Raw genomic sequence first — 26770 nt, forward strand, 5'->3', positions numbered from 1 at the left:
CCTGTTCCCCACCACCAACGCCACCGCTACTCGCCGCTCACCCAAGTCGTCCGTGAGTTCGCGTACAACGGTGTAGCTAAAGAGTCGACACAAAACAACACCGCCGCCGCGCCGCCGAACCGCTACCCCGCGCACCGCGCCACACCGATCGGTCTGGTCTTGGACGCGGTCGTTCCGAAATCGTCCACCACCCGAAACCGCGGCGCTGTTTTCCACGATCGCGGCGTCCAGAGCGCAGGCGCACAAACGCCGATCGCATTTTTCCCCCCGTGTGTGTACTCCAAAGACAATAACCAAACAACGCGAACCGTCTACAACGCGATATTACGCTTATATATCGTTTATTATTATTATTATTAATTTTTTTTCGTTTCGGCGGTTTAGTGTTTTTATTCCGTTTTCGGCGTCTCCACCGTCGATCGTCGCCGCCAACGGCTGTCGCGTCGCGTCACGACAACGACACAACAGACAAACCACAACAAACCGACACAACGACGGTGCGCGTGTTGTGTTGTTCCGAGTACGCGACCGCACGGCATTCGCTGCTCCGTCCGTCGTGGTGTCCGCATCCGATGGTGATATCCAACGTGCACAGCGGCGGCCAGTAGATCACCGGCAAACGCGATGGCATCGGACGAAGAAGTCGAGGAGTCTTTCACCGGTAAAACACAATTCCCGGCTCGTTTATACGCTGCGACGGCGGTTTTTTTCGCCGCCGGTGTCGCCGTCCCCGCGGCGCGCGCGTACCGTCCGCCACCGTCTCGTCGGCTCCCCCCCCCCCACCACCGCCCGCTACTAATCGGCTCATTAGGGCCATCGTTTTCGCGAATGGGGCCAACCGTAAACAAAATGGTGGAACGGTGCCGCCGCTGGATTTTTCACTAACGCGGTCAATATCGATAATAACTAAATATTACCTATACTATCTATTTCCAATAGGTATTGTTTTTACGTTACCTCGTATTTACGAGGTCCAACTCGTTACCTTTCCGAGATGTCTACCTGTCACCAAAAAATGCTCACATTTTACCTCGTTTTACTGACGTCTCGATTTTAAACTTTAAACTTACGAGTGACATGAAATTGAGAGATCGTCATTACATCGATTCTCTGATGGAGCGGTGCATTTTTTCTACTGTAAATTTTGTCCAAATGCTTATCAATTCATTAGTGTTGGCTAACATTACTCAACACTGTAATTTGATATAATTTTGCTTGTGACCGCTCACATCATTTTTATATTCTTGTTTTTTGTACAATTGGTTATTTACCTACTTGAAATTTGTTCCTGTTTGCTATAAAACATGGAGAAATAGATCATCGAGTAGATCATACTTAGATTTTAACTCAATAGATAAAATTATCTTTTATCACAATATATTATACAGAATATTATATACATAAACAAAAAAAAGTCATTTTTTAGTCATAGATTTACAAACTCCTAACAATACAAATGTCTTACATAGGTGCCCGCAGAAATTTTTCTAAGGGGGGGATAATGTTTGAATTTGTTATATAGGTAATAAATAGTAATTTATCTAAAAACATATTCTTAAAAAGCCAGAAGGGCAATTTCCCCAGCTTGCCCCCCTCTCTGTGCACCTATTATGTCTTCTGAAAGGAAGTACTCAGTTTAATCAAAATACCTATACCTACTTTTCTATTACTGTATCATTTAGTTTTAATACTCTTAAGTTTAATTACTATGCAAATATTATTATAAATATAAAAATAAGGTTTCACTGTATACCTACCTAATTATCTTGATTTAATAAATAGTGATTTTTGTAGTTTAACACTTATTATTAATTTTATGTTATTCAGTTAATTTTTTAGAAAATCAATTAACATTTTATTTATTTTTAGAAGAATATGATGAACCATCAAGTCGGGTAGAAAACTCATTTGATTCTGAGGAAGAAAAACGTGTAGAGGTTAGTATTAAAATTTAGCTATTTTTAATAGATTTGCTTTGAAATAAGTTCATGTATTTTGATATAGGTATATTATATATTATTTATTTATTTATTCCGTTTAGGAGGAGGATGATGAATATGATCCTGATGGTCGCAAAAAGAAGCGAGGTAAAAAGCGTAAAGCAAAAAGTGATTCCAAAAAAGAAAAGAAAAGAAAGAAAAGAAAAAGGGGTGGAGATAGTGCTGAGGTATTGTTTTATTTATATATTAAATCTTTTTTATTCTAATTGGATGTATTTATATTTATAGGAAAGTGATTTCGGTAATTTTGAAGAAGAAACTACTGCTGCTAATGATTCAGATTATTCAAATCGTAAGTCTAAGAAATCAAAAAATTCGTCTTCTAAGCATCATCAGCCTAGTACATCCACTACTACATCCCAAGATAATAATGGCAGTACGGTTTATTTAATTTTAATTTTAAAAAATATAAGATACTAAAAGTTAGTTAAAACTACCTTTTTTTTTTTTTTTTACCAATTTTAGCGGGAATGCCATCAGTTGAAGAAGTCTGTCAAACATTTGGTTTACAAGATGTTTCAATTGATTACACTGATGCTGACTATCAAAACTTAACCACTTACAAATTATTTCAGCAACATGTTAGGCCCATTCTTGCTAAAGAAAATCCTAAGGTAAGAAATTTAATATTATCTACGATTTAAAAATATTATTATAATTTTTTTATGTAGGTTGTGATTGCTAAAATGATGATGTTAGTTGCTGCAAAATGGCGTGACTTCTGCCAGCAAAACCCACATCAAGAACAACCAGAATTCGAAGCAAATGAAGAACCTGAATATCAGCCTAAAAGTTCAACTTCCAGACACAAGGTATGTGATGTATAAAAAAAGTGTTTTTAAATATTTAAAATTATTAACCATATCCATCTGCACTTAGTAATATAAGATAATTATAGCATTTATAGTAATCAAGTTTCACAATATAACTTATTTTATTTTTCAGTCGAGATCAGTGGATGAATTAGATGAATTAGAAGAAGAAGAAGAAGTAGAAGAAAAAAAGAGTAAAAAACGAAGTAATCGTGCTAAACGGAGTGGTGGTGGTAATAAGAGGAATTCACAAGGATCTACCTCTAAAGTTCCCACATTAAAAATTAGGCTTGGAAAACGCAAACAAGCAAGTTCTGTTAGTTTAAATTAAAATTAATTTCTTAGGAAATTATACCATTTATATATATTTGATATGTTTATAATTGATTATTTATTGTTTAGGATGATGATGCAGAAGGTGTAGGAGCTGGAGATACTCAAGGTGATTCTGATGCTGAATTTGAGCAAATGTTGCAAGAAGCTGAAGAAGGTGCTGCTGCTGAAGCTGAAGTGCCTGAAAAGAAGGCTGAAGATCCTGATGCTCCTAAAAAGAAAGCAAAAACTAAAATTGGTAACAAGTCCAAAAAGAAGAAAAAGACCAAGATGACTTCCAAATTTCCAGATGGTAGTGGTGATGGCGAAGAAGGATATGAAGTAAGTTTATAATCTTTATTAGTACCTATTTACTATTTAAATGTGATTACTTTTTTTTTTAAAATATTAGATAAAATATTAACATATTCAATAATTTGTATATTAGCAAACAGATCATCAAGATTACTGTGAGGTCTGCCAACAAGGAGGGGAGATTATCTTATGTGATACTTGTCCAAGAGCATATCATCTTGTATGTTTGGATCCAGAGTTAGAAGATACTCCTGAAGGAAAATGGTCATGTCCACATTGTGAAAGTGAAGGCGGACAAGAACAAGAAGAAGATGAACATCAAGAATTTTGCAGGTAAGTTATCATAGCCACTTAAAAAATTAAATTATCTGATAAACTTAAAATTAATACATTATATATTTTATGGCAATAGAGTATGTAAAGATGGAGGTGAGCTTTTATGCTGTGATTCCTGTCCAGCCGCTTATCATACTTTCTGTTTGAGTCCACCTATTACTGATGTACCTGATGGTGATTGGAAGTGTCCTCGATGTTCGGTAAGGATGAATTGAAATCAATTAACTTATTTAAGCAATTCATATTAAAATTACTTATTTTTAATATGAATAACATTAGGCAAAACCATTACCTGGGAAAGTATCAAAAATCTTGACTTGGCGTTGGAAACCTTTACCAGAAGACCCTAATAAACCAGCTGATGAACAAACTGAAAAGGTTAACAGGCGACGAAATAAACAACAAAGGCAACGTGAATACTTTGTAAAATGGCAAGATCAGAGTTATTGGAAATGTGACTGGGTGTCAGAAGTTCAAGTAAGTGTTCCCTTGTGATATTGAAATATATATTTTGTTTGAATACTAAACAATCAAATGTATCATACAGATGGAAGTTTTTCATCCAATCACTATTAGAAGTTATATGCGAAAGTATGACATGGATGAACCACCTAAATTAGAAGAACCATTAGATGAATTGGACAACCGATGGAAAAGACTACGTGAAGTCGGTGGTGATCAGTCTGCATTAGAAGAGAAGTTCTACAGGTATTACCATTAAATTTGATATTTACTATTATTTGTTCATTATTTATTTTAAATATATTTGTATTTTAGGTATGGTGTAAAACCGGAATGGCTATTAGTCCACAGGATTTTAAATCATAAGCATTTAAGAGATGCACGTATGATGTATTTAGTTAAATGGCGAGACTTGCCATACAGCTTAGCTACATGGGAACATGAAAATCCTGAATATACGGATTTGAAGTCATTCATTGATTATTATTGGGTAAATTTTATTAAACAAATTATATTTTTAATATTTATAAATAATTAATGGTTTTAAATAGGAACTAAGAGCATCGTGTGATACATCAAAGAAAACCAAAAAAGTGAAAGGAAAAAAGGGCAGTAGCAAAAAAGATTCAGTTGAAGACGAAGAAACACCTAAAGCAACAATGGGACTTACTTGGTATGTTATTAATTATTATCATTAATAAAAAGCTGATATTATTAAATTTATAAAGTTTTTCCTTTATAATATAATAGACCATTATTTTGTGACCTTGACAATACTAAAGTATATATATATATACATATATATTTGCATGTTTGAAATTGTAATACTTTAAAAGTTATTTTTTGTTATTTAAGTGAATATTTAAAGTATTTTGTTTTAATTTTTAATTAATCAATTTACTATTATACAAATACAATATTTCTTTATCTTTTATTCAACCTTAAAGACATTTTTATATTTTATTTATTAATTTAAAATGTTGTTATTATAAACAATAGTATTTAAGTAGTATAAAAATACCTACATTTTTTTTTCTAATTGAGCTTAATTTGTGGCTAAAATTTAAAACCATATCTTATCATATTTATTTCCAGTCGCAAATTTGTAGCAGCCCCTGATAAGCCAATATCAGATTTAAAAAAGAAATATGAAAAGCAACCTGATTATGTAGTGGATACTGGTATGGAATTACATCCTTATCAATTGGAAGGTTTGAATTGGTTAAGATATTCTTGGGGTCAAGGCATTGATACAATATTAGCTGATGAAATGGGTCTTGGCAAAACTATTCAAACTATAACATTTTTATACTCTCTTTATAAAGAAGGACATTGCAAAGGTCCATTTTTGGTAAGTAGTACAAAAATATACATTTTATTTTTATTTATTGCATTTTTTGTTTAAATTTTAGGTCAGTGTACCACTATCGACACTTATCAATTGGGAACGTGAATTTGAAACATGGGCACCAGACTTTTATGTTGTGTCTTATGTAGGAGACAAGGACTCTAGAGTTACGATTAGAGAAAATGAATTTTCATTTGATGATACTCGTTCCGGTGTACGTTGTAATAAAATAAAAGGCGCAGTTAAATTTCATGTATTACTTACGAGCTATGAACTAATTTCAATAGACGCCCCATTGTTAGGATCAATTGAATGGGCCGTGTTAGTTGTCGATGAGGCTCATAGACTCAAAAGCAACCAGTCAAAAGTAATTAAATAAAAACTTAAGATAAATAAATTTACTTATTATAATTTTTGTAATACAGTTTTTTAGACTTTTGGCTGGCTACAATATTCGTAACAAGCTATTATTAACTGGTACTCCTCTGCAAAATAATCTAGAAGAGTTATTCCATTTATTAAATTTTTTGACTCCTGAGAAATTTAACGATCTAACAGTTTTTCAAAATGAATTTGCTGATATTTCAAAAGAAGAGCAAGTCAAGCGTCTTCACGAAATGTTAGGACCTCACATGCTTAGAAGATTAAAAGCTGATGTTTTAAAGGTATATTTTTATTTTATTCATATAAAATATATATTGCTTACTAATAATAAAATTTTAGAATATGCCTTCAAAATCAGAGTTTATTGTACGTGTTGAATTATCTCCAATGCAAAAGAAATATTATAAATATATACTAACAAGAAATTTTGAAGCTCTAAATCCGAGAGGTGGAGGACAGCAAGTGTCCTTATTAAATATTATGATGGATTTAAAAAAGTGTTGTAATCATCCATACCTATTCCCTGCTGCTGCTCAAGAAGCTCCAACATCTATCAATGGAAGTTATGAAATTGGTGCTCTTACTAGAGCAGCTGGAAAACTAGTTTTATTATCTAAGATGCTTAAAAAACTCCAAGAAACAAATCACCGGTAAATTAAATATAAACTATTAAGTATAGATTTTATTAATTTTTATTTGCATTACTATTATAAGCTTTAAATATATTTAATATTTAAATTCATTTAGTATTCTAATGTCAAAAATGATCTATCAATTAAGTGTAATGGTATCATTTATAATGTATTAAAATGTTTTCAGAGTTTTAATATTTTCTCAAATGACAAAAATGTTAGATATTCTTGAAGATTATCTTGAAGGAGAAGGTTATAAATATGAAAGAATTGATGGTTCTATAACAGGAAATCAAAGACAAGAAGCAATTGACAGATTTAATGCCCCTGGTGCTCAACAATTTGTATTCTTGCTTTCAACCAGGTATTTTATTGAAATATAAATAATTATATTCATATTATCAGTTTTTAATTTTATATTATTATATAAAACCAGCAGTGTAGTAGTATTGTTTTACCTATCATTTCTTTAAATGAATTAATTTGAATGATACTTTTAAACAAAATAAAATGTTTTTAACATTTAACTAAATATTTAGTTAGAATACAAATTTTTGCTGTACGTGAATGTTAAATTTTATATTTGTTTTTAAGGGCTGGTGGTTTAGGAATTAATTTGGCAACTGCTGATACTGTCATTATTTATGATTCTGATTGGAATCCTCACAATGATATACAAGCTTTTTCAAGAGCTCATCGTATTGGTCAAGCAAATAAGGTGATAATTTATTTTATACATATATTTTGTATTTTGTATTTCTAATAATTACAATCTAATTATTGAATTATGCTTAAACCTTTATTATATATATATATATATTTAGGTTATGATATATCGTTTTGTGACAAGGAATTCAGTTGAAGAACGAGTTACTCAAGTAGCTAAAAGAAAAATGATGTTAACTCACTTAGTTGTTAGACCTGGTATGGGAGGTAAACAGACTAATTTTACTAAACAAGAATTGGATGATATATTACGGTTTGGAACTGAAGAACTATTTAAAGAAGAAGAGGTATTTAAAAATTATTTGGTTTGTATTACGAATCAAAAACTTATTAAACCGTCATTGTTATATACTAGGGTAAAGAAGAAGAAGCTATTCATTATGATGACAAAGCTGTTGAAGAATTATTAGACCGTTCTAAAATTGGTATTGAACAAAAAGAAAATTGGTCTAATGAGTATTTGTCATCATTCAAAGTGGCTAGTTATGTAACTAAAGAAGAAGACGAAGAAGAAGAAGCTAATACAGAAGTAATAAAACAGGAAGCAGAAAATACTGATCCTGCATATTGGGTTAAATTACTTCGTCATCATTATGAGCAACATCAAGAAGATATTTCTAGAACATTGGGCAAAGGAAAACGTGTTCGTAAACAAGTTAATTACAATGATGGTGGTGGTGTTGTAGATTCAACACGTGAAGATACTACATGGCAAGAAAATCTGTCTGATTATAACTCTGACTTCTCTGCACCATCAGGTATGATTTCTGAAATAGGAAACCTCTTTTTTGTTTTTGATATTTTCTAATTTAAAGATGATGACAAAGAAGATGACGACTTTGATGAGAAGGATGGAGAAGCTGGTAAAAAACTTAAGCGTAAACCTGAAAGAAAAGAAGAGAGAGATCGACCTTTGCCTCCATTATTGGCTAGAGTGGGTGGAAATATTGAAGTAAGTAGCAATTTCATGCAGATACCTCATTATTAATCCAAACATGGAATAAGCTAACATCTACAGTTAATTAAATGTTATGTTTACCTAATTGGAAAATTAAAGGAAACAGATTTAGAATAATAGCATATTAAGTAATCTGTGCTTTTATTAAAGGCCTTTTTCTACATTTAATAAATAAATGTTTTTATTTTATTATTTTAGAAAGACAGTACATACATTTGTTGCTTCTTTATTATTAAGGTGTAACTGTAAATGTGCTTTAAAAGTAATTGATAAGACCACAGTAGCTTTATAAAATGATTTGGGTTCAATGTGAAGTATTGTAAATTATTTTTGCATTTAATACTTGATGTTTTCATTGCCCACATCTTCTATGAATGCCCTGAAATAATAACTACTAGAAGTTGGATTGTATTAAGTTTTATTAGTTTTAGTGTAAGAGTGAATCAAATTTAAAATTATCAATATCTTTGAGGATTTTTTCAATAATTGTTTAGTTTTAAAGCAAGGCACGAGAATTTTTTTACGAAAACTAGTTAATACATATACAACAAATGTAATTGTAGTGTCGTCTTCAAGTACAAAATTATTTATTTCATTATAATTTTTTTTACTATTCTAAGGTGCTTGGATTTAATGCTCGTCAAAGAAAGGCTTTCTTAAATGCAATTATGAGGTATGGAATGCCACCTCAAGATGCCTTTAACTCTCAATGGTAATATTGGATTTAGATTGTTTGTGTTAAATATTTATTTATATAATTTATTTTTTTCAATTTTTTAATACTTAATATAATTAGGCTTGTAAGAGACTTGAGAGGAAAATCAGAAAAAAATTTCAAAGCATATGTTTCATTATTTATGCGTCATTTGTGTGAACCTGGTGCTGATAATTCTGAAAATTTTGCTGATGGTGTACCACGGGAGGGTTTAAGTCGACAGCATGTACTCACAAGAATTGGTGTTATGTCACTAATTCGCAAAAAAGTAAGTATTATAATATAAAAGTAGGTAGTATCTCCAAACTTTGAAATGTAAACGCGGATAATTTAAAAATATCTATTATATCCTTAATCATTATTGCATGTACTCATTATATGTTGAATGTTACAACATGTGGGGTACTATCATCTGTCTCATAGTGTAATTAATTTTAGGGTTAAAAATATCATAGACTTATATATAATTTTGACCGACTAAAATCCTTTAATTTTTTTTTTTTTTTTGATATAATATGGCTCTTGAATAAAGAATTTTGGGGATATCTTACAGAATGTATATTATTTAATTGTTACAAATACATTTTTTTTTTATTATTATTGAAGGTTCAAGAATTTGAAGAAATAAATGGTTTCTACAGTATGCCAGAGCTTATTCGTAAGCCCATTCAGACTATCAAAGCAGCTGATGCATCTACTAGTTCAACTCCTGTACCACGTTCTGAAGCTTCAACGCCAACAACTACTGTTTCAGAAAAAACTGAAGTTGAAACAGATAATAAACCAAAAGTAGTGCAAATCTTACAATTTAATTGCTTAAAATATTATATTGTAAATTATTATTTTCAAGGATCCTGAGGAGAAATTAAAAGAAACACCAGCAACTACCGATGATAAACCAATAGAAATTAAATCTGAAGAAAGCACTGACAAAGACAAACCTACTGTTAAAATAGAAAATGAATTATCTGCTAAAATTGATACACCAGAAGAAACAACTGTGAGTAAAATTGATTTATAAATTATTAAATGTTCATTGGTTATTAATTAGGAATAATGTAAAACTGACATATAATGAATTATGTTGATGCTTTTTCTGCTGATAGTATTTGATCATGTTATTATTATTGTATGCCTTATTGATCAACAATTGAGTGTACTACAATAATTTATGTTGTGTGTCTTATTTAATAGTAGATAATTATTAATTATTACAAGAAATAAATATTGTGCTATTAAAAATGTTTATATCTACTTAAAATAGTACTTAGCCAGGTACCTGTATTATGAACCTTGATATTACTTTTGATTGATCTCTTACATTTGGTACTCATATTAAGAAAGTTACTTGTAAGGCTTTGAAACTTCTTAGTTTTGCGAGAAGAATTTCGGCTGAATTTAAACTGTCCAGCTTTCTTAAGATGTTGTATTGCTCTTTTGTCTGGTCTATGTTGGAGCTAATCTTACGTTTCTTTCTAAACTTATAAATGGTGAAGTCGATTCCCTTGCCCTCCTGTATAAACTTAATTTCAGAGTTCCAAGTTTCTATTCCAGATAATAAAATTAAAATAAGTTCCACAATAATTTCAGTATCCAACATTTCTAAATCTTCAAAAAACAATGTTATTGAGACTGGTGCGAAAGTGCTCAAGACTCAGTAATGAAAATAGAAATCCCTTTTACGTGTCATCCTTATTCTGAGCTAGGCCACTGGATATTTAATTAATAGTGGTTTTTTAGTTCATGCGACAAATGTGGGGCCTGAGTCCCTCCCCTATTAGTTTTTTTTATAATAATTATCAAACTTGCTTTTGTTTCCTAATAATATATTTATTTTATACATAATGGGTGTATATATCTCAAGTGGTCCTAGTTCTTTCCCTAATAATATCTAATGTTTTATTTGTAAACATATGTTTTGTATATTATGGTGTATGTTTATTATTGTAACAAAATAAATTTTGGGTTTTATGACTAATTCAGATGATAAAATCATATTTTTTAAAATTAAAAGGGTACTTAATTGTTTTTTTTATTTTTCTAAAGTTGTATTGCCTCTAATAATATTTCTAACAATTTACATGCATTTACAACTATATTTATAATCTATAACATATGCTGATAACTCATTGATAAAATGTTAACGATAAATTAATATTATTTAATTATTTTTATTACTATATAAACAAATACTATAATATCTGGCACTGTTTATTGAATTACATAAAAAAAATTGTTTAGGTTGTTGTTAAAGAAGAACCTGAAGAAGCAGTGAATCTTCAAATAGAAAAACCAACAGAAGAAAAAACTCCAGAAAAAGAAAGCACACAAGAAAGTGACAGTGTAGTTAAGGTTGAACAGTCTGATGTTTCATCAACTGAACAAAAAGAAAGTAATTCTGTAGCTACATCTGAAACTGTAAAGAAAGAAGAAGAAAAAGAAAAAGAATCTGAACCATCCACAATTGATAAGAAAGAAGTACATGCCAACTTGTTTTTTTATATATATAATTTTTTTATTAACCATTTATAATTTTGTAGGAAGAAAAGAAAGCTGCTGAAGCATCAGCAAAAGCATTGCAAGCCGATGATGAAGCTAAGAAAAAATTATTAGAGGAGGCTGAAAGAGCTAAAGTAGCAGCTGGCATTGGAACTGAAAATGATAAAGAAGATAAAATCACAAGGAAATTCATGTTTAACATTGCTGATGGTGGTTTTACTGAACTTCATACATTGTGGGTAAATGAAGAAAAAGCAGCAGTTCCTGGACGAGAATATGAAATCTGGCATAGGAGGTATGTTTTTTTTTTCTATCTTAAGTATAACTGTCATTTAAAATGTTTGAAATTTAAAATTCAAATGATTTTTAATGTACATAAATTATAAATTAGTACATTACATATATTTATTATTATTTTATTTTTTAAGACATGATTATTGGTTATTGGCGGGCATTGTAACACATGGTTATGGTCGTTGGCAAGATATTCAAAACGACATCCGTTTTGCTATTATCAATGAACCTTTTAAAATGGATGTTGGTAAAGGAAACTTCTTAGAAATCAAGAACAAATTTTTAGCAAGAAGATTTAAATTATTGGAACAAGCACTTGTGATTGAGGAACAACTTAGGCGCGCTGCCTATTTGAACCTTACACAAGATCCAAATCATCCAGCAATGTCATTGAATGCTCGATTTGCTGAAGTAGAGTGTTTGGCTGAATCACATCAACACTTGTCTAAAGAGAGTTTAGCTGGTAACAAACCAGCCAATGCTGTTCTTCACAAAGTATGGTTAAAATGTTAAAATCATAGATCCTATTATTAAAGTATTCATTATTTTTTAGGTACTAAATCAATTGGAAGAACTTTTGTCAGATATGAAATCTGATGTAAGCAGATTGCCAGCAACATTGGCTCGTATACCTCCAGTTGCCCAGCGACTTCAAATGTCTGAGAGATCTATATTATCTCGTTTGGCTGCTACCACATCTTCAGCTACTTCTACTTCCCAACAACAATCTGGTGGTAAATATTATTTTTTATATTTAAAATTGTCTTATTAATTTACATCATATTAAATAAAAAATGTTATTTTAGTTGGTACCATAAGCAATCAATATCCTAATGGTTTTCAAAATGGACAATTAAATGGTGCGTTTGGCAACACCAACTTCACCAATTTCAGACCCCAGTATTCAGTACCTGGGCAACAGACTTCATCATCTAGCACTGCTTAAGTGCCATTTTGTATTTTATATTCGTCAAAAACCTTTTTTATATTACTTTATTTCTAGATCTCTCCATCTAAAACAGAAAAAATTATATTTTAATTCTTTGCTATACTCTATTTTGGTTATAATATTGAGTTGGTAACCGATTATTTTTCATTTTCTTATTTATTACACAACAAAGGTTTGAGTTTCTATTGAATACCAATGTAAAAATTAATTAAAAAATGTACTTTTTATCTTGAAAATTAGTGACCAATTATTTTTCCACTGTATAATATATATGCAGTGTCAAAATTTACGAGACGTAAACATTGTACATACAATTATTATCAACAAAATGGAAAATTACATTAGCTTAAATGTATTTACTTAATAACTTTTTTATGATATTTATTTTATTATTATTATTTTTTTTTCTAAGGGTTTTAGATTGTAATATAAGGACATTTTTTCATTACGTATTTGATGATAACTGATAAGTAAAACAATAAAACAACTGATATGTCAGGTGTACATTTATTTTATTGTGTTGAATAATTGAAAAACTAAATATTTATGGTATAGAAAGAAAAGTAATATAATTTTAGTTACCATCATTTAACTAAAAATTGATCTAAAACTAGTCATTAAATCAAACGGTGATTTTAGGACGTATGACCAGAGAATTATTTTATTTTATTCATTACCTAAATATTGCTATTTTCACTACTAATGAGCAAAATAATGAACACTGGAAAATAACTATTAAATTACACTTTTCAACAGAATATTATAATTTGAAAGTATGAAACTGAATACTAATCATCAGGGCTAGGATTTGTATGCTGCAGTATATCTTTTGGTATTATCCCCCCGCCATATAGTGTGCTGTTATTGTTCCTAAAATTATTATCGTATTTAGCTCATAATGGATGATTTTTTTTAGGAAATGGAAAAACTTCACAACATATACAAATTTGTGACAACAAAGGTTACAACCTTTAATAAAAAAAAATATATAAGAGAAGGCTCAATAATTTCCTCGCTCTGTTCAGAATCTAAAATTTGGAATCAACAAACATTTTTTTATTGAATAACGAAACAATTATAAATTTTATATGTGAACAAAAACAATATTTTAAAACTAAATTGAATTTTTTCAACAAAACTTGATGTGATGAACTTTTTTTTTAATAGTCAATACCTAGGCATATTATACCGAATAGAACAGAGGCGATCAAACGATCGATAGAATAACAATATAAATTGGCTCATAAGTCATAATATAATAGATACCTATATTGACTATAATATTGATAATGAAAAAAAATTCAAATAGATTTTAAAGTTAATATTTGGAAAAATGTATTCGTTTACACGCGCATCATACTAATTCCACTAATTTTAAAATTTCACAAAAATTTGATGTGAAAAAATTTTAAAATTGGATAATGTATCGACGAAGGTCATCCGTATTTGTCATTTAAAACCTAGACGAGTTTCAGGGTTCTAATATAGTAACTTATCACGTATGCCTTATAACTTATAAGTGTGAATAGTATAGATTTAGGTAGGAATGTAAAATAAAAACAATATACCTACTCTTATGTATTTTTACTGAGGCTATGCAGTATATGATTTGAGTAAGGGTTTTCGACGTTATATTTTACAATAGATGTACGCTGGGTAATTGACTAAGAATGTACACATCCATTTTTTCATTTAATATTATAAATTTATTCAAATTCTAGTTTTTGGAATTTTTATATGCATAATAATTAATAATATCTATATATACTTGAAGACCTTGAGATTTTTTTGTACAACTTGAGAAGTGTCCTGTATCGGCTGTGGCGATACAAACTTCTGTTTTCAAAAAAAATTCCATTTTTAATGTACCGGGTACCTAATTAGTAATTACAAATTTAGTGAATATGTTTTAATTTTGATATATCTAATTTAAAATTTGAACGAATAGTTTTTCAATTTTTTAAATGTTTATAATGGTTACCAATGGTTTAAAAATAATTATATTTGAACCATTTTTTAAAATTTATATACATACATACTGTTAGGTAAATATAAACGTTAGGTAATACAATTTTTAAATCACTATATCCCCAAACCCATTATTGACATTATCATAGACTTGTTATCACTAGTATACAAAATTAAATAATTCGAATACATCAGTTTCAGAAAAAACATTTAAGTATACCTAATATAATTTATTGTATAAAATGGGAGTTATTGATACATGTATGGAATTTGAAAATCAGAATTTGTATCTCCACAGGATATTCCTAAAGTAACACATAAAGAGTAAGTATATTTAAAGAATACAAAAATCAGATTTGAATAACTACATTATTAAAAAAGGAAAAGGGGGGTTAGCACGTTTGGTGAATTACGTTGTGTAGTAGGTACCACTGTATAAAATACATTTGGCTTTACATTATACAAGATTATATACGAAATTTCTTCTATACATGATTTTTATATATTTTGCGAATTTTTCTTTCATTTGAACAATACAATTTATTAATTTATGTGTAAAATACAATAGGTTGAAGGTTCTTGTTGTATGTAGTCTACCACGCATATACCAATAGTCATCCCAATCAAGTCGACGCCGGCTGTTGGCGTCGATTAAACTTAATTCTAATAAAAGTTTTTAATAACTATGTTAATTGTTTGCCAAAAACTTCGATTTAATTATTTGATTAGAGGAAAGTACTTTAATACCAACGTTTTTAAAGGAAATTTGATTTATTCAAATTGATACTCATATATTTTCTAGCAGAACGATGGTGGAAAAATAATGAAGGTGGCTCATTTGAATGTTTTTTTAGGAGACATCAAATCATATTGTAATAAATAATAAATATTTATGATATTCTGTAGATACACCCATATATGTGATGATTGGGACTGAAATTTTAATGCCCTTAAAAAAAATTCAAAAATTATTTTAAAAACTCAAAAAATGCACTATAGAAATGCATTTAAATTTTATTTATTATAGCTTATAAATTGGAAAAAAATATGTAAATATTATTTTTCATTTTCATAGACATAGTATTGTTAGGTATATTAATCACTATAGTATTTGTTACTTGTTTAATTCAGTAAATACTAAATAATAATACTTATCGAGGCCTAGCTGGCTAGCTATGATAAATTTGTTATCGACGATAACTTGTACTATATAATTTATTATTCGTACGCCGTACCGTCGACATTTTGCACTTTTGCAGGAAGTCCCTTGTTAATCGCAACAATTAACAATTTTCGTTCATTTTAAGAACAAAATTGTGAAAAATGCTCTAAAAACTAAGAAAATGCACTTAATCGTCAAATTATCCCTTAAAAATACATCTAAGGTTAATTTTGCCAAAAAAATACAAAAAAAGATTAGGTACTTTAGAATAATCAGTATCACCCAAAACACATTTTATACTTACGGCCCAACGTTTCAAAACACCAGAAAAAAAGATGCCTTGTATCAAAATCCCAGCCCTAGTGATGATATTTTAATTAAATATAAAAACACATGATAGACCGCATAATATGTCGTATAGTAATGAAAAGCGGTAAACCGCATACGACAAGGCGCTAAAGGTGAAAAAATGACATAATTTGCGCCAAATTGTATAGGATATATAAGCCAAAGGCCTAACTAATATAGTAATATCATAGGTACCTATTATACATTTATACCTAAAATAAGCCCCATTGCCCCAAAGGTGCAAAAATGACATTATTTGCGCCAAAATTAATATTTTATACATTTTATATAAGTAGCATTTTAAAAATAAATACAATTTTAATAAATTAGTTGATGATATTCAATTTAACCGATGTCGCTAACTACGAAGGATAGGTACTATTGGTACCAACAATACCTATTTTATAACACAAAACTGCTCAACACTGTCTATGGGACAATATATCGACTATTGCATTATTGCAATAAATTTAATGTAACGATTAAGATTAAATGGTTGGAGTTTTTGAACGATATAATTCTAAATTTAATATCTATTAATGGCAGTACCGTGGTTAACGACAGGTACCAAGGATTTTGGCTCTTTCGTGCGATAGGAATTTTTTTTTCTTATCTCATTTCGACGCTATATGTATATTCCATCGACGACAAGAATACCTAAATAAATTGAAATTTATAATATCTATTTAGTAGTTATAGTAGTATGAGTATAACATTTTAGTAACAATAATTATTAATTTTATCCAACCGTAATATTACTGCGATATTATGGGTATTTATAATAATTCGCAGAAGATTGAACGTAGACGTTTTTCTAAGTAAATATCTCATTATAACTCTCAACAAGACAAAAATACGATTTTTACTTATGATGATATTCTTATCAATTATTATAGAGGAGATACTGGTCGTCAATAATAATTGGTATGACATAAATAATAATTGTGCCCGTCTACCTATGGTAGGTATATGTATACTTTACATTGTATAGCGATCGAAAAATTATTTTACTTATCCGTCCACGAAAACCAGTTCAGATAAGCGACGAAAATGGCTCCTTTTGGTCCTGCGAACTGTCAGCAGACTGCCGGACTGCGATCACACCACTCATTAGTCATTAGTCAGTGTTCAACACTCGATGGTTACTTGGTGATCGCTATTTCGGCAACTGAAATAATATTTTGATGACTGACGTACTTATGTGTAATTATTGAATAGGTAAGTTCAAAATAAATTAAAAGTTATTCTATATACCTATTAATACATTTAGTTCTCTGTACTGTTTTATAAGTTTTAACTATAATATCGTTGTAACTTGTTTATTAAGTCCATTCTCACTTCACCATCTCCGCGTCATGTATTATATAGGTAGTTTCATATTATTATATTTAATTTGTAAACTTTATAGTTAACGTTTCTGAGTTTCTAACATATTACGAACATATTTTTGTCTCCTACTTATTAAATATTTATTATACTGATCAAGACACATTTGTCTTGTGATTGCGGTTGACGTGGTTCTTAATTTTTGATAATCATTTCTACACATTATAACAACATATTATTTCGTGTGCAAGTTAACGCTAAATTGAACAGATCGACTACATTTAATAAAAAAAACTTTTCTACTTCTATTTGTCCATTTACACTATTATAGCATTCAATATGAATTTTTGATGTTCTTTTATTTGTGTTATCAAAGTATACTATCTTGAGAAGTTTTTATTATAAGCTGAATATTAATACATTAACATGACAATGTGATAAAAAAAATTACTTGTTGGTTACACTTGGATAATTTATATTAAGATGTGCTTGATTAAAGTTTATATCGGAATATCGGATAAATTATATGTTTAATTATGAAATAAACTAAAAATATTATCTCGTCATGTTCACTTATTATTATCATCCATTAAAATGTTGTCATTAGTTAATATAATATTAAAATACCTAGGTAGTTTTAAATTTTTATATGAATTAGAAGCTTCTAATTTTAATAATTTACCCTGATCGTTTAATCCAACAGTGGGTTGACTCATTTAAATAGGTAGGTATTCATTCAAATAATTATAGCGTGAGGTGTGCTTATAACTTTTATATTATGGTTAGCTGCTATTTATGTATCACTATTGCACAGGGTATTTCCATGTACTCTATTAAACTTAAAATACTTTAACAATAATAAAAATATTTAAGCTATATTAGGTATATAAATGTATAATTATTTATAATTTATTTATTGGCGAATTTACGCTTAGCGGATTACGTTTAGCTCCGTTAGTTTTAAAATTAGAGTGAATCAACCTATTATGCAACTTGAAGGTAAGATTATTATCTGTGTTGGTATTTTGGTTTTTTACGATTGTTCAATTTTTTGGCAAGTTAAGCGTGTACAATATAAAGTAAATTAAAAATGTTCATTATTCACTTAAAAGCTGAATAATCGTAAGAAACTAATATACCTACCAACATGTCATAATTATTCTTATCATAGAGTTTTATAATAGATCGATTTACTCTAATTTTTAAAATAACGGAACTACGTGTGATCTGCTGACTGTAAATTTGTTGGGAGGCGGAAAAAATGACCACGGAAAAAAAAGTGCTATCATTGTTATCTCATTTTATGAAATATTTTATAAACTGGTTGATTGTTAATTATACAATGGATTTACAATCATATAATATATTTTTAATAATAAATAATAATATTTTTAAAATAATTTTATCATATAATTATTTAATAGAACATAGGAACAAAATATTAAAAATACAAAATATTCTCGTTTGTGGTAACATAATAATAACTAATAATTATAATACGAGAGATCGCATAGTCATAATAATTAAATAATATATAAAGGTAGTCTATAAAAAAAAGTTTAACTTATTTAAGCAAAATAAACATTTATTAAGGGTTAATTAATAATCATTGATTACATTTGTCTCATTTGAGACAATAATAAAATGGTGTTAAAACAATAACAATTAATAGTTAATACTATTAATACTACTAATACTACTTTTATACAATAGTAAATTGTTGAATTATAAGGTTAATTATAATAATAACTTGTAGGCTATATCTATTCATAAAAAAATTAAAATTAACCCAACTGTATAATAATGATAATTAACAATAAAAACCTAAGTTAAAACAATATAAAATTTAATTGAATTGCTAAAAAGTATGTATGTATGTATAATTTAATAAAGTATTATATTTTACTACTGTGAATATTATTTAAAATATGTATCTATAAATAAATGTAAATATATTTTTTTGAGCTTATTTCCGGCGTGTGTTTTTTAGTTTGGGTTTTTTTCCGCGATTCAAATTTGTCATTTACCTGTACGACAGAGACAACACCTACGGGTATGGCATCCTCTTTACTATAAATACGAATTACAATAAAAACCGTGAAAATAATCTATAATAATATATTAATATTAATAATCAAAAATGGGAATGTATTCTAATTTACAATATAATATAATAAATTATACATTGTATAATGTACAGTGATGGTAAATTGTACAAGATTAGAGACTAGAGTAAATAAAACATTTAACAATATAATATAAATATGGATAAATATAAATAATATTGTGTAGTATTGCAACTTTGAAGTATAGAGAAAAATTAATTTTATGCTGTTGGCTTTAATGTTAGAAACAATTTGCCTATCAAACTTAATGGTAATAATATTATCTAAGACATCTCAGTCTTATATTGATATGATACTTCAATTTTTAATTGAGTTAGAGATGTTATAGTTATGTAAAATATTAAAACTTTAAAATGTTTGTAACTCACTTAAAAAATTTAATATTAATAAAAGCCTTTGGGATCTTTTCTTATTATTACTTAAAAGAATATTATTTAAGGATTAGGAAATATTCTTTTAAGTTTTATAATATGTAAACTAATAACTATCTCCATTATTAAAGCTAATAGCATAAAATTGGGTCCATTATATACGCAAATTTTCTGTTTACTTCCGTGTGAAATGGAGAAAACACATGTGGGTACAACGTCCTCTTAAGAGATAAATTGAACAATTCGAAATATTTTTTTAAAAGTGTTACTTAGACCAACTAAAATATACCTACTAATTATTTATTGATTATTTTAAAATATTCATATTGCACGACACTTTACTATTTTACAAGACCTACTTCGGATTTTACGAATCAATATGTTAACACGGTAAAAAAAAATAATAATAAATAACACCAATAACTGTAAGCTGATAAGCCTCATCATAATCATTCATCAATCACAGAATATTTTTTATGTATAATATTTAAAATATCAATGCATATCTCTATTTGTGAGGAACTACTAATGTTAGCAGGTGCAATATCAATGAAAATTAACTGATATGCTGAAGCTCTTAAATTAGGTTCTAAGCGGAGCAATTAATGTATTGATTTTACAACGATATGTGCCTATTTTTGTTTTGTCAAGTCTCCACGGTAAGTCGATGATATAAATCATCGTCTAGTGATGAAAAAATTTTCCGATTTTAAAAATGTAGAGTGATTTTAAATAGAAAATTGAATTTTCTTTGTACTTTGGAAAGGTCAATATTGCAAACTACCAATGTTTTTCAAATTAATCGGGAAAACAAACAATTTAAAGAAAAATGGGAATTTTAAGCAAAGCCCGTTTTTAGAAAAATCGATTTTATTATTTTTTCTTCAATTAAATAAATTCTTAACTAAATACTTGAAATTTTCACCTATTGTTTAAATTACTCGCATCATTTTCTATAGGTACATGATCAAATTTTAAAAATATTTTAATTCTTAAATTTATTTATAGACATTTACAATTCAATTTGTTTTATTTTTCTATATTTCAATAAACGTCGATAAAAAAAAAATATATTCAGTTAAACACAAAATTCCACATTAATTATTTTTATAAATATGTTTATAAAATATTTAAAACACATAAATCCAATTAATTTAAATAACCATTTAAAGTTTAAAATAGTACATTTCATAAATGTTAACTATTTTGTTAAAATGTTAAACAAAATTCTTCAAAATCGTGAAAATTTATATAATGTGCTATTTTTAACTAAGGGAGTAAGGCTTGAAAATGTAATGGATCACGGAAAAAAAACCACTACAGGAAAATCCAAATTCCTATATTTGATTAGATATTAATTCTAATTACAAATTCAATTTTAATTATATATTAATCTAAATTATAAAATAAATATTTTATTACAATATAAAAACTGACTATATTTTATGTGCATTGTGTAATTTTAGGTGCTAGACTGCTATAAATAAAAAAAAACAATAAAATAAAATAAATTTTGTTTTGTTGAATTTTCTCTATAGTTTAAATTAAATGATTATTTTATAAAATAATTACAAATCTGATTATTTATTTTATATAGCTTTTATGTCAAATGTGTGAATTAATGAATTGCCTATTGTACTTTTATTAATATTGATATATGATAATATTTATTTGCTATTTGTTTTAACAGCGAGAATTACTTATTAATTATAAATTATAATACACATTTAGATATGATTTAAATGAAACCTGTGACATGGATTTAAAAAATAAAAAATAGCAGTAGTGATCCTAAGTACCTAAATGTTTGATTTTCGTAAATACAACTCAAATATTTATTTTGTTTACAGATTATGCCAATAAAGAGCATAACACGGGCTGTTGTACATAGAATATATATAACGTTTAGAAGTACCTACCTGTGTGAATGGTGAACACCTGACAGTGTTAATAAATATATATATATTACACGCGTTATACACTCCCACTAATACTACACACACGATATAATATACTGAGGCACTGTGATTTAAAAACACAAATTTTGAGTTTTTACCCCCAATATCGCAGGTATCATTCGGCTTTACTTGTCATTATAATATATGGTATAGTAACTACACAATTGATTTTTTCGTGGTGAATTATGGTAGTGGGCGGTAGGTTCATGTATTGGTATTTGGTACCTACCATAAAATATCCATATAATAGTATAATAAGTTCCTATTTGTGTAGTAAAAGGCAGTTCTTTGCATTCTTTAAAATATTTTGTTCATAGTGATATACTAATATTAAATGTTTTACTTATTTGAAAATTTTAAATGTATTTTATAGTTGCAATAATACATTTTAATCTATGTAAAAAAACAATAAATTAAAGAAAATATTTCGTCTTGGTTAGAACGATTTTAAGTATATGATTATTAATAGTTAGCTTTTAAAATTCCTATTTATTTTTTATTACCATTACACAAAACTAATAACAAAACATGAAATTTAACTTATGGCTATATTGTAGGTATACTTGATTTTTTATCCTGGAAAATGCTTATTTATATATATATATATAATATGTATTGATAAAACACTTAACAGTATGGTAATTCAAATTTAAAAATTAAATTAATTTTGCTTAAAATTTACACCATAATATTTTTATATTATTAACGATAAACTTTCCACTACTGAAAAACCGTTTAATTAGCTATAGGTAATTATAATTATATAGGTACAACAAAAAATTATACGAAAGTTAAATATTAAATTAAAATTGAATATGCTAATAATTACATAAAATATATAAAACCTTTAATACCATTTCATATTATATTTTATACAAATGGCCACACCCTATATAAACCAAGTTAAAATTGTTATCGTGATGAACTTTTAAATTATAAATTAAACTAAATACTAAGTATATTATATAGAAGTCTTCTCGTGAAAATTAAATTTATCAACTCTTAAAATGTATGATGTCGAATTCAAATGAATTACTTGAAGTGAATACACATAATTTCAAAAAAAAGTGTTTTTATAAATACAATTTTTAATTTTTGCTCGATGTCTAGCGGTCAAAAATGTTTGAAAACAAAATATTTTTTGATAGCCCGTACGTGAATAATGTGGATAGTATAATATTGAAATCTATATTATAAATTAATACACACACACACACACATATATATATATATATATATATATATAATAACCGTGTATTGCATATTTATATCGATGTGATTTACATATAATATAAAATTATTAAGAAGTAAGAACCATTTTATATTGAACATATTGCCATTTTGTTGTGTTCGTAAAACCACATGATTTCGTTTTCGACATATTTCAGTGGAATACTGGAATCGTATGAAATCTCTCTGAAAACGACCATTGGCTCAAGCAGCAGGTAGCTGGTATAGCCGGTAAGCATCATCATCCCTTCTCGCTCGACTGACCTTCTACGCACAATACAAAGGCTAAACGCGCGCCCACGCTCTTTCTGCGTTAGGGTCAGTATAAGATCGTGTTTTGAACCGTAGAAACCGATTATAAATACGAGTGTTGAGAGACGAGTTCTTTAATATCATGAATTTGCCACCACAAGAATCATTGAGGTAATTTTAATTATTTATTTAATATAATGATGTATAATAAATTATATATAAAAAAAATGTGTATCACATAGATTATTGTAGTAACTAGTAGTGTATTATATTGTATTGTAATAACTATTAAATAATACATATATTATAGAGGTTACTATCGATTGTTAGTATAACTCTTAGTAACATTGTATTTTAAAATTGTGACTAGAGTTTATACTACCGATTGATGGTAACTGCAGCATTCGCACAATTATTTATATATATATTATTTAATTTTATATCATAAATACAATTATATTTAGCAGTTAACCGTTAGATTATATACCTATTTTAATTTTAAATATGAATGTACAATTTTAATACATAATTATTTAAATTGTTTAAACTGTTATTACATTGTACAGTGAAACTTCCGTGTAACGAACTTCCAGTTAACGAAATTTTCTACTTAACGAATTTTTTTTTTTTGTTCCCCATGAAACTTCGTTAAATAGAAGTTTCACTGTATTATAAAATTGAAATTGAAACATTTAGTTTATTATATAAAACTAATATAGTCAGTTTACTATCTTAAAATTTGTAATAGATAAGAATAGGTACATAATAGTTATTTTTTATATTTAAATATTTTATAAATATATAGGTATATAGCTGCGGCAGTTATGAGCAATCATTTGGGTAGTCTAAACATTTTTTGCTAGTAACATACAAATATTATATTCTGCTAAAGATGTTTACTACTCTATGATGCATCATGTAAGCAACGGATTTGGTTGAAACGATTTGTAGTTTTTACTTTTTGAAATGTATTGGATTTGAGGATACGGGTTTCCTGTGGGATTAGCTAGTTTTAAATATCCCAAGAGAATTCTGTATCCACTACTCAATACTTTAAATATTATGTGAAGACTCGGCTACACATACACGGGCACAGCAGGATTTAGTATTCTTTGGGATTTAATAGAGCCGGTTAAAATTATTACTTATACCAGCTATCTTAAATTTCAAAATTCTAGATTTTGATAAATCTACATCCGGAGGTTGATTTATTATTTGTGAAAGATTCCTCTTGGTAACACATACGTCTTTAGCCTTTTTGTGGAAATCTAAAGATGTTAATGTTACCTACAGAATTTCATAAGACAACTTCAATATTTATTTCTCATGCCGTAAAAATAGTATTATATTATTTTATATATTTTATGTAGTAATTAGTATTATTTTTATTTTACTGTTATCTTGTCCTCTAAATATCTAATAGAACTTGAATTTATAAATTATTGTAATGGCATTTTCTTAGGCTAGCTCATGTTATTTGTTTTGCCATACATCAAGGTAACTTATTCACTGTGCGAATGTTATGTTTGAAAATCCCACGGTTGAACAAGGTACCATAATGTATGATGAAAAAAAATCGTCGAACCAATTATTATAACGATATAATATACGAGTACTTAATATACATTAAGGTATTTATCATGACAAATGTATACGTTTTATTGTAAGTACCTTATAAAACGTATTTTTATTTATTTGTACTGTAAATAATTTGAAACTTAAACCCTTTAAAATGTCTTTTTTTTTTGTTATTAAATGATATTTTAAAAAAAATCATTGTTAATTATATTTTTTTAGATCTAAATAACATAATATGCAAGTACCTATATTAAAATTGTGTGTGTGCACTTAATAATATATAATTAAAATAAGAATTATTCTAATTATATTAGTGTAAATAATACTGTGATAATGAAAAAATATGAAATAATATTTATCCGTTCTAATTAGATGATAAATTGTATAATGTGTATATAGTTTTTAGGTAATTCACCATCCAGGGGTGGCCAAACATCGAATCATGGACAATTTCAAAGTCGATTCCGCTCTGTGAGGAATGTATACACTTAGTAACTCTTTATAATAAATCGTCGTGACTCGTGACCGTTGTCTTACGTCTTGTATATTCTCGATAGATATCTTAATTAAAAAAAGTTTAGCCACCCCTGCACTGTACATCTATATTATATTATTATACGCATATGATGGGATATGGCACACGGTTTGGACACAGTCGCGGATACAGCATTTTAAACACATCCGGTTTGTTCTCGGACATTTATAGTATAACATTATATTATACGTTAAATTTAATGCGTTTGATAAACTCACTGCTGGCAAAAAATAATACGTTTCGAATTTTCAATATACAATGAAAAGTGGTTGAATATACGAAACTATACCTGTTTATATTGTACTACACGACTGTATAATATATAGTTAGAATTCCAAGAACTGACCGACCGATGCACCGATATAATAGGTACATTGAAAAGAAACCAATACAATACTGCAGCATAAATGTATAATACACACATGTGTGTTGTTACTTGTTGCAGCCCCACACAAAATAACGAATAACGTTGATCACACTGAAAAAATATAAAACGTTTTACGAAAGGTCTTCACAAATGTGCTGTGGACATAGCTGACCGTAAAAAATTTCTTAATCATAAATTCCTGATTTTTTAGAAATGTGTAGGTTTTAAAAACGTTAAATAGCTAAATCTTTGCCGTGGTAAACGGACGGTTCATCGTTCATCCCTGTCAAATATTAAATAGTGGCGTATATTATGTTCACCTGAAATTTTTTATAGCTAGAGGACGTATTTTAGTGTACGGATTTTATTGATGGTAGGATTTAGGTGATTCTCCAGGTAATGTAAATCATTGACTAATGGCTAATTTAATATTGTTCATTATTTCTTGGTTAAAATAATGTATTTTTTTTTCATAATGGTATATTACAATACATGAATACAAACGCAATCGCTATAATTAGGAGTTAAATAACTCACAACTAACGTACAACGATTTATTTTTATGATGCTTATAATTGTCGATTAAAATTATTATTTTTTTTACCCATCAAAGTATTAATTATCAACTAGATCCAATTTACTATCAAAAAACAAAACACATTTTAAAATAAATAACGTTTATTGCTTCATTAAAATTAAAAAAAAAAGTTCTAGCTCGAGATAACACGCATGTTTCATCACATGATATACACTACATGTCTATAGTTGTAGTATATACATTGATAAAAATATATATAAGTGTATAAC

The 26770-nt window shown here is 28.1% G+C and overlaps 1 protein-coding gene and 1 long non-coding RNA gene across 5 annotated transcripts; both read left to right on the plus strand.

Moving 5' to 3' along the window:
* Positions 1-271: 271 nt before the first annotated feature.
* LOC114120344 (chromodomain-helicase-DNA-binding protein Mi-2 homolog) lies at positions 272-13252 on the plus strand. 4 transcript variants are annotated; one of them, XM_027982218.2, is made up of 32 exons: positions 272-661; positions 1870-1937; positions 2042-2167; positions 2229-2376; positions 2466-2614; positions 2672-2812; positions 2946-3128; positions 3215-3466; positions 3573-3772; positions 3852-3975; positions 4055-4252; positions 4323-4483; positions 4553-4727; positions 4789-4910; positions 5333-5588; positions 5650-5952; positions 6011-6250; positions 6309-6619; positions 6789-6965; positions 7196-7319; positions 7426-7614; positions 7683-8085; positions 8143-8279; positions 8906-8997; positions 9082-9268; positions 9607-9789; positions 9851-10000; positions 11242-11478; positions 11541-11794; positions 11928-12288; positions 12347-12527; positions 12600-13252. In XM_027982218.2, the coding sequence occupies exons 1-32, from the start codon at positions 625-627 to the stop codon at positions 12737-12739; spliced, it is 6009 nt and encodes a 2002-aa protein (XP_027838019.2). In that variant the 5' UTR covers positions 272-624; the 3' UTR covers positions 12740-13252. The 4 variants fall into 4 exon arrangements, with proteins under 4 accessions (XP_027838019.2, XP_027838021.2, XP_027838022.2 ...); XM_027982220.2 differs by having other exon boundaries at positions 8155-8279; XM_027982221.2 differs by having other exon boundaries at positions 8158-8279.
* A 3875-nt stretch (positions 13253-17127) lies between these two features.
* LOC126550426 (uncharacterized) lies at positions 17128-25586 on the plus strand. Its single transcript, XR_007604507.1, has 3 exons — positions 17128-17438; positions 23390-23654; positions 25461-25586. It is a non-coding gene; the product is annotated as an uncharacterized LOC126550426 (long non-coding RNA).
* Positions 25587-26770: the final 1184 nt, after the last annotated feature.

The sequence above is a fragment of the Aphis gossypii genome, chromosome 2, assembly GCF_020184175.1.
Source record: "Aphis gossypii isolate Hap1 chromosome 2, ASM2018417v2, whole genome shotgun sequence".
In the NCBI taxonomy this organism is placed as follows: Eukaryota; Metazoa; Arthropoda; class Insecta; order Hemiptera; family Aphididae; genus Aphis; species Aphis gossypii.

Excerpts from the sequence above, each read along its gene's own strand:
- LOC114120344 (XM_027982218.2), top strand. The coding sequence starts at position 625 with ATGGCATCGGACGAAGAAGTCGAGGAGTCTTTCACCG. Across the intron at positions 662-1,869 it reads AGTCGAGGAGTCTTTCACCG|AAGAATATGATGAACCATCA; the intron begins GTAAAACACAAT and ends ATTTATTTTTAG. Across the intron at positions 7,320-7,425 it reads GTATTGGTCAAGCAAATAAG|GTTATGATATATCGTTTTGT; the intron begins GTGATAATTTAT and ends ATATATATTTAG.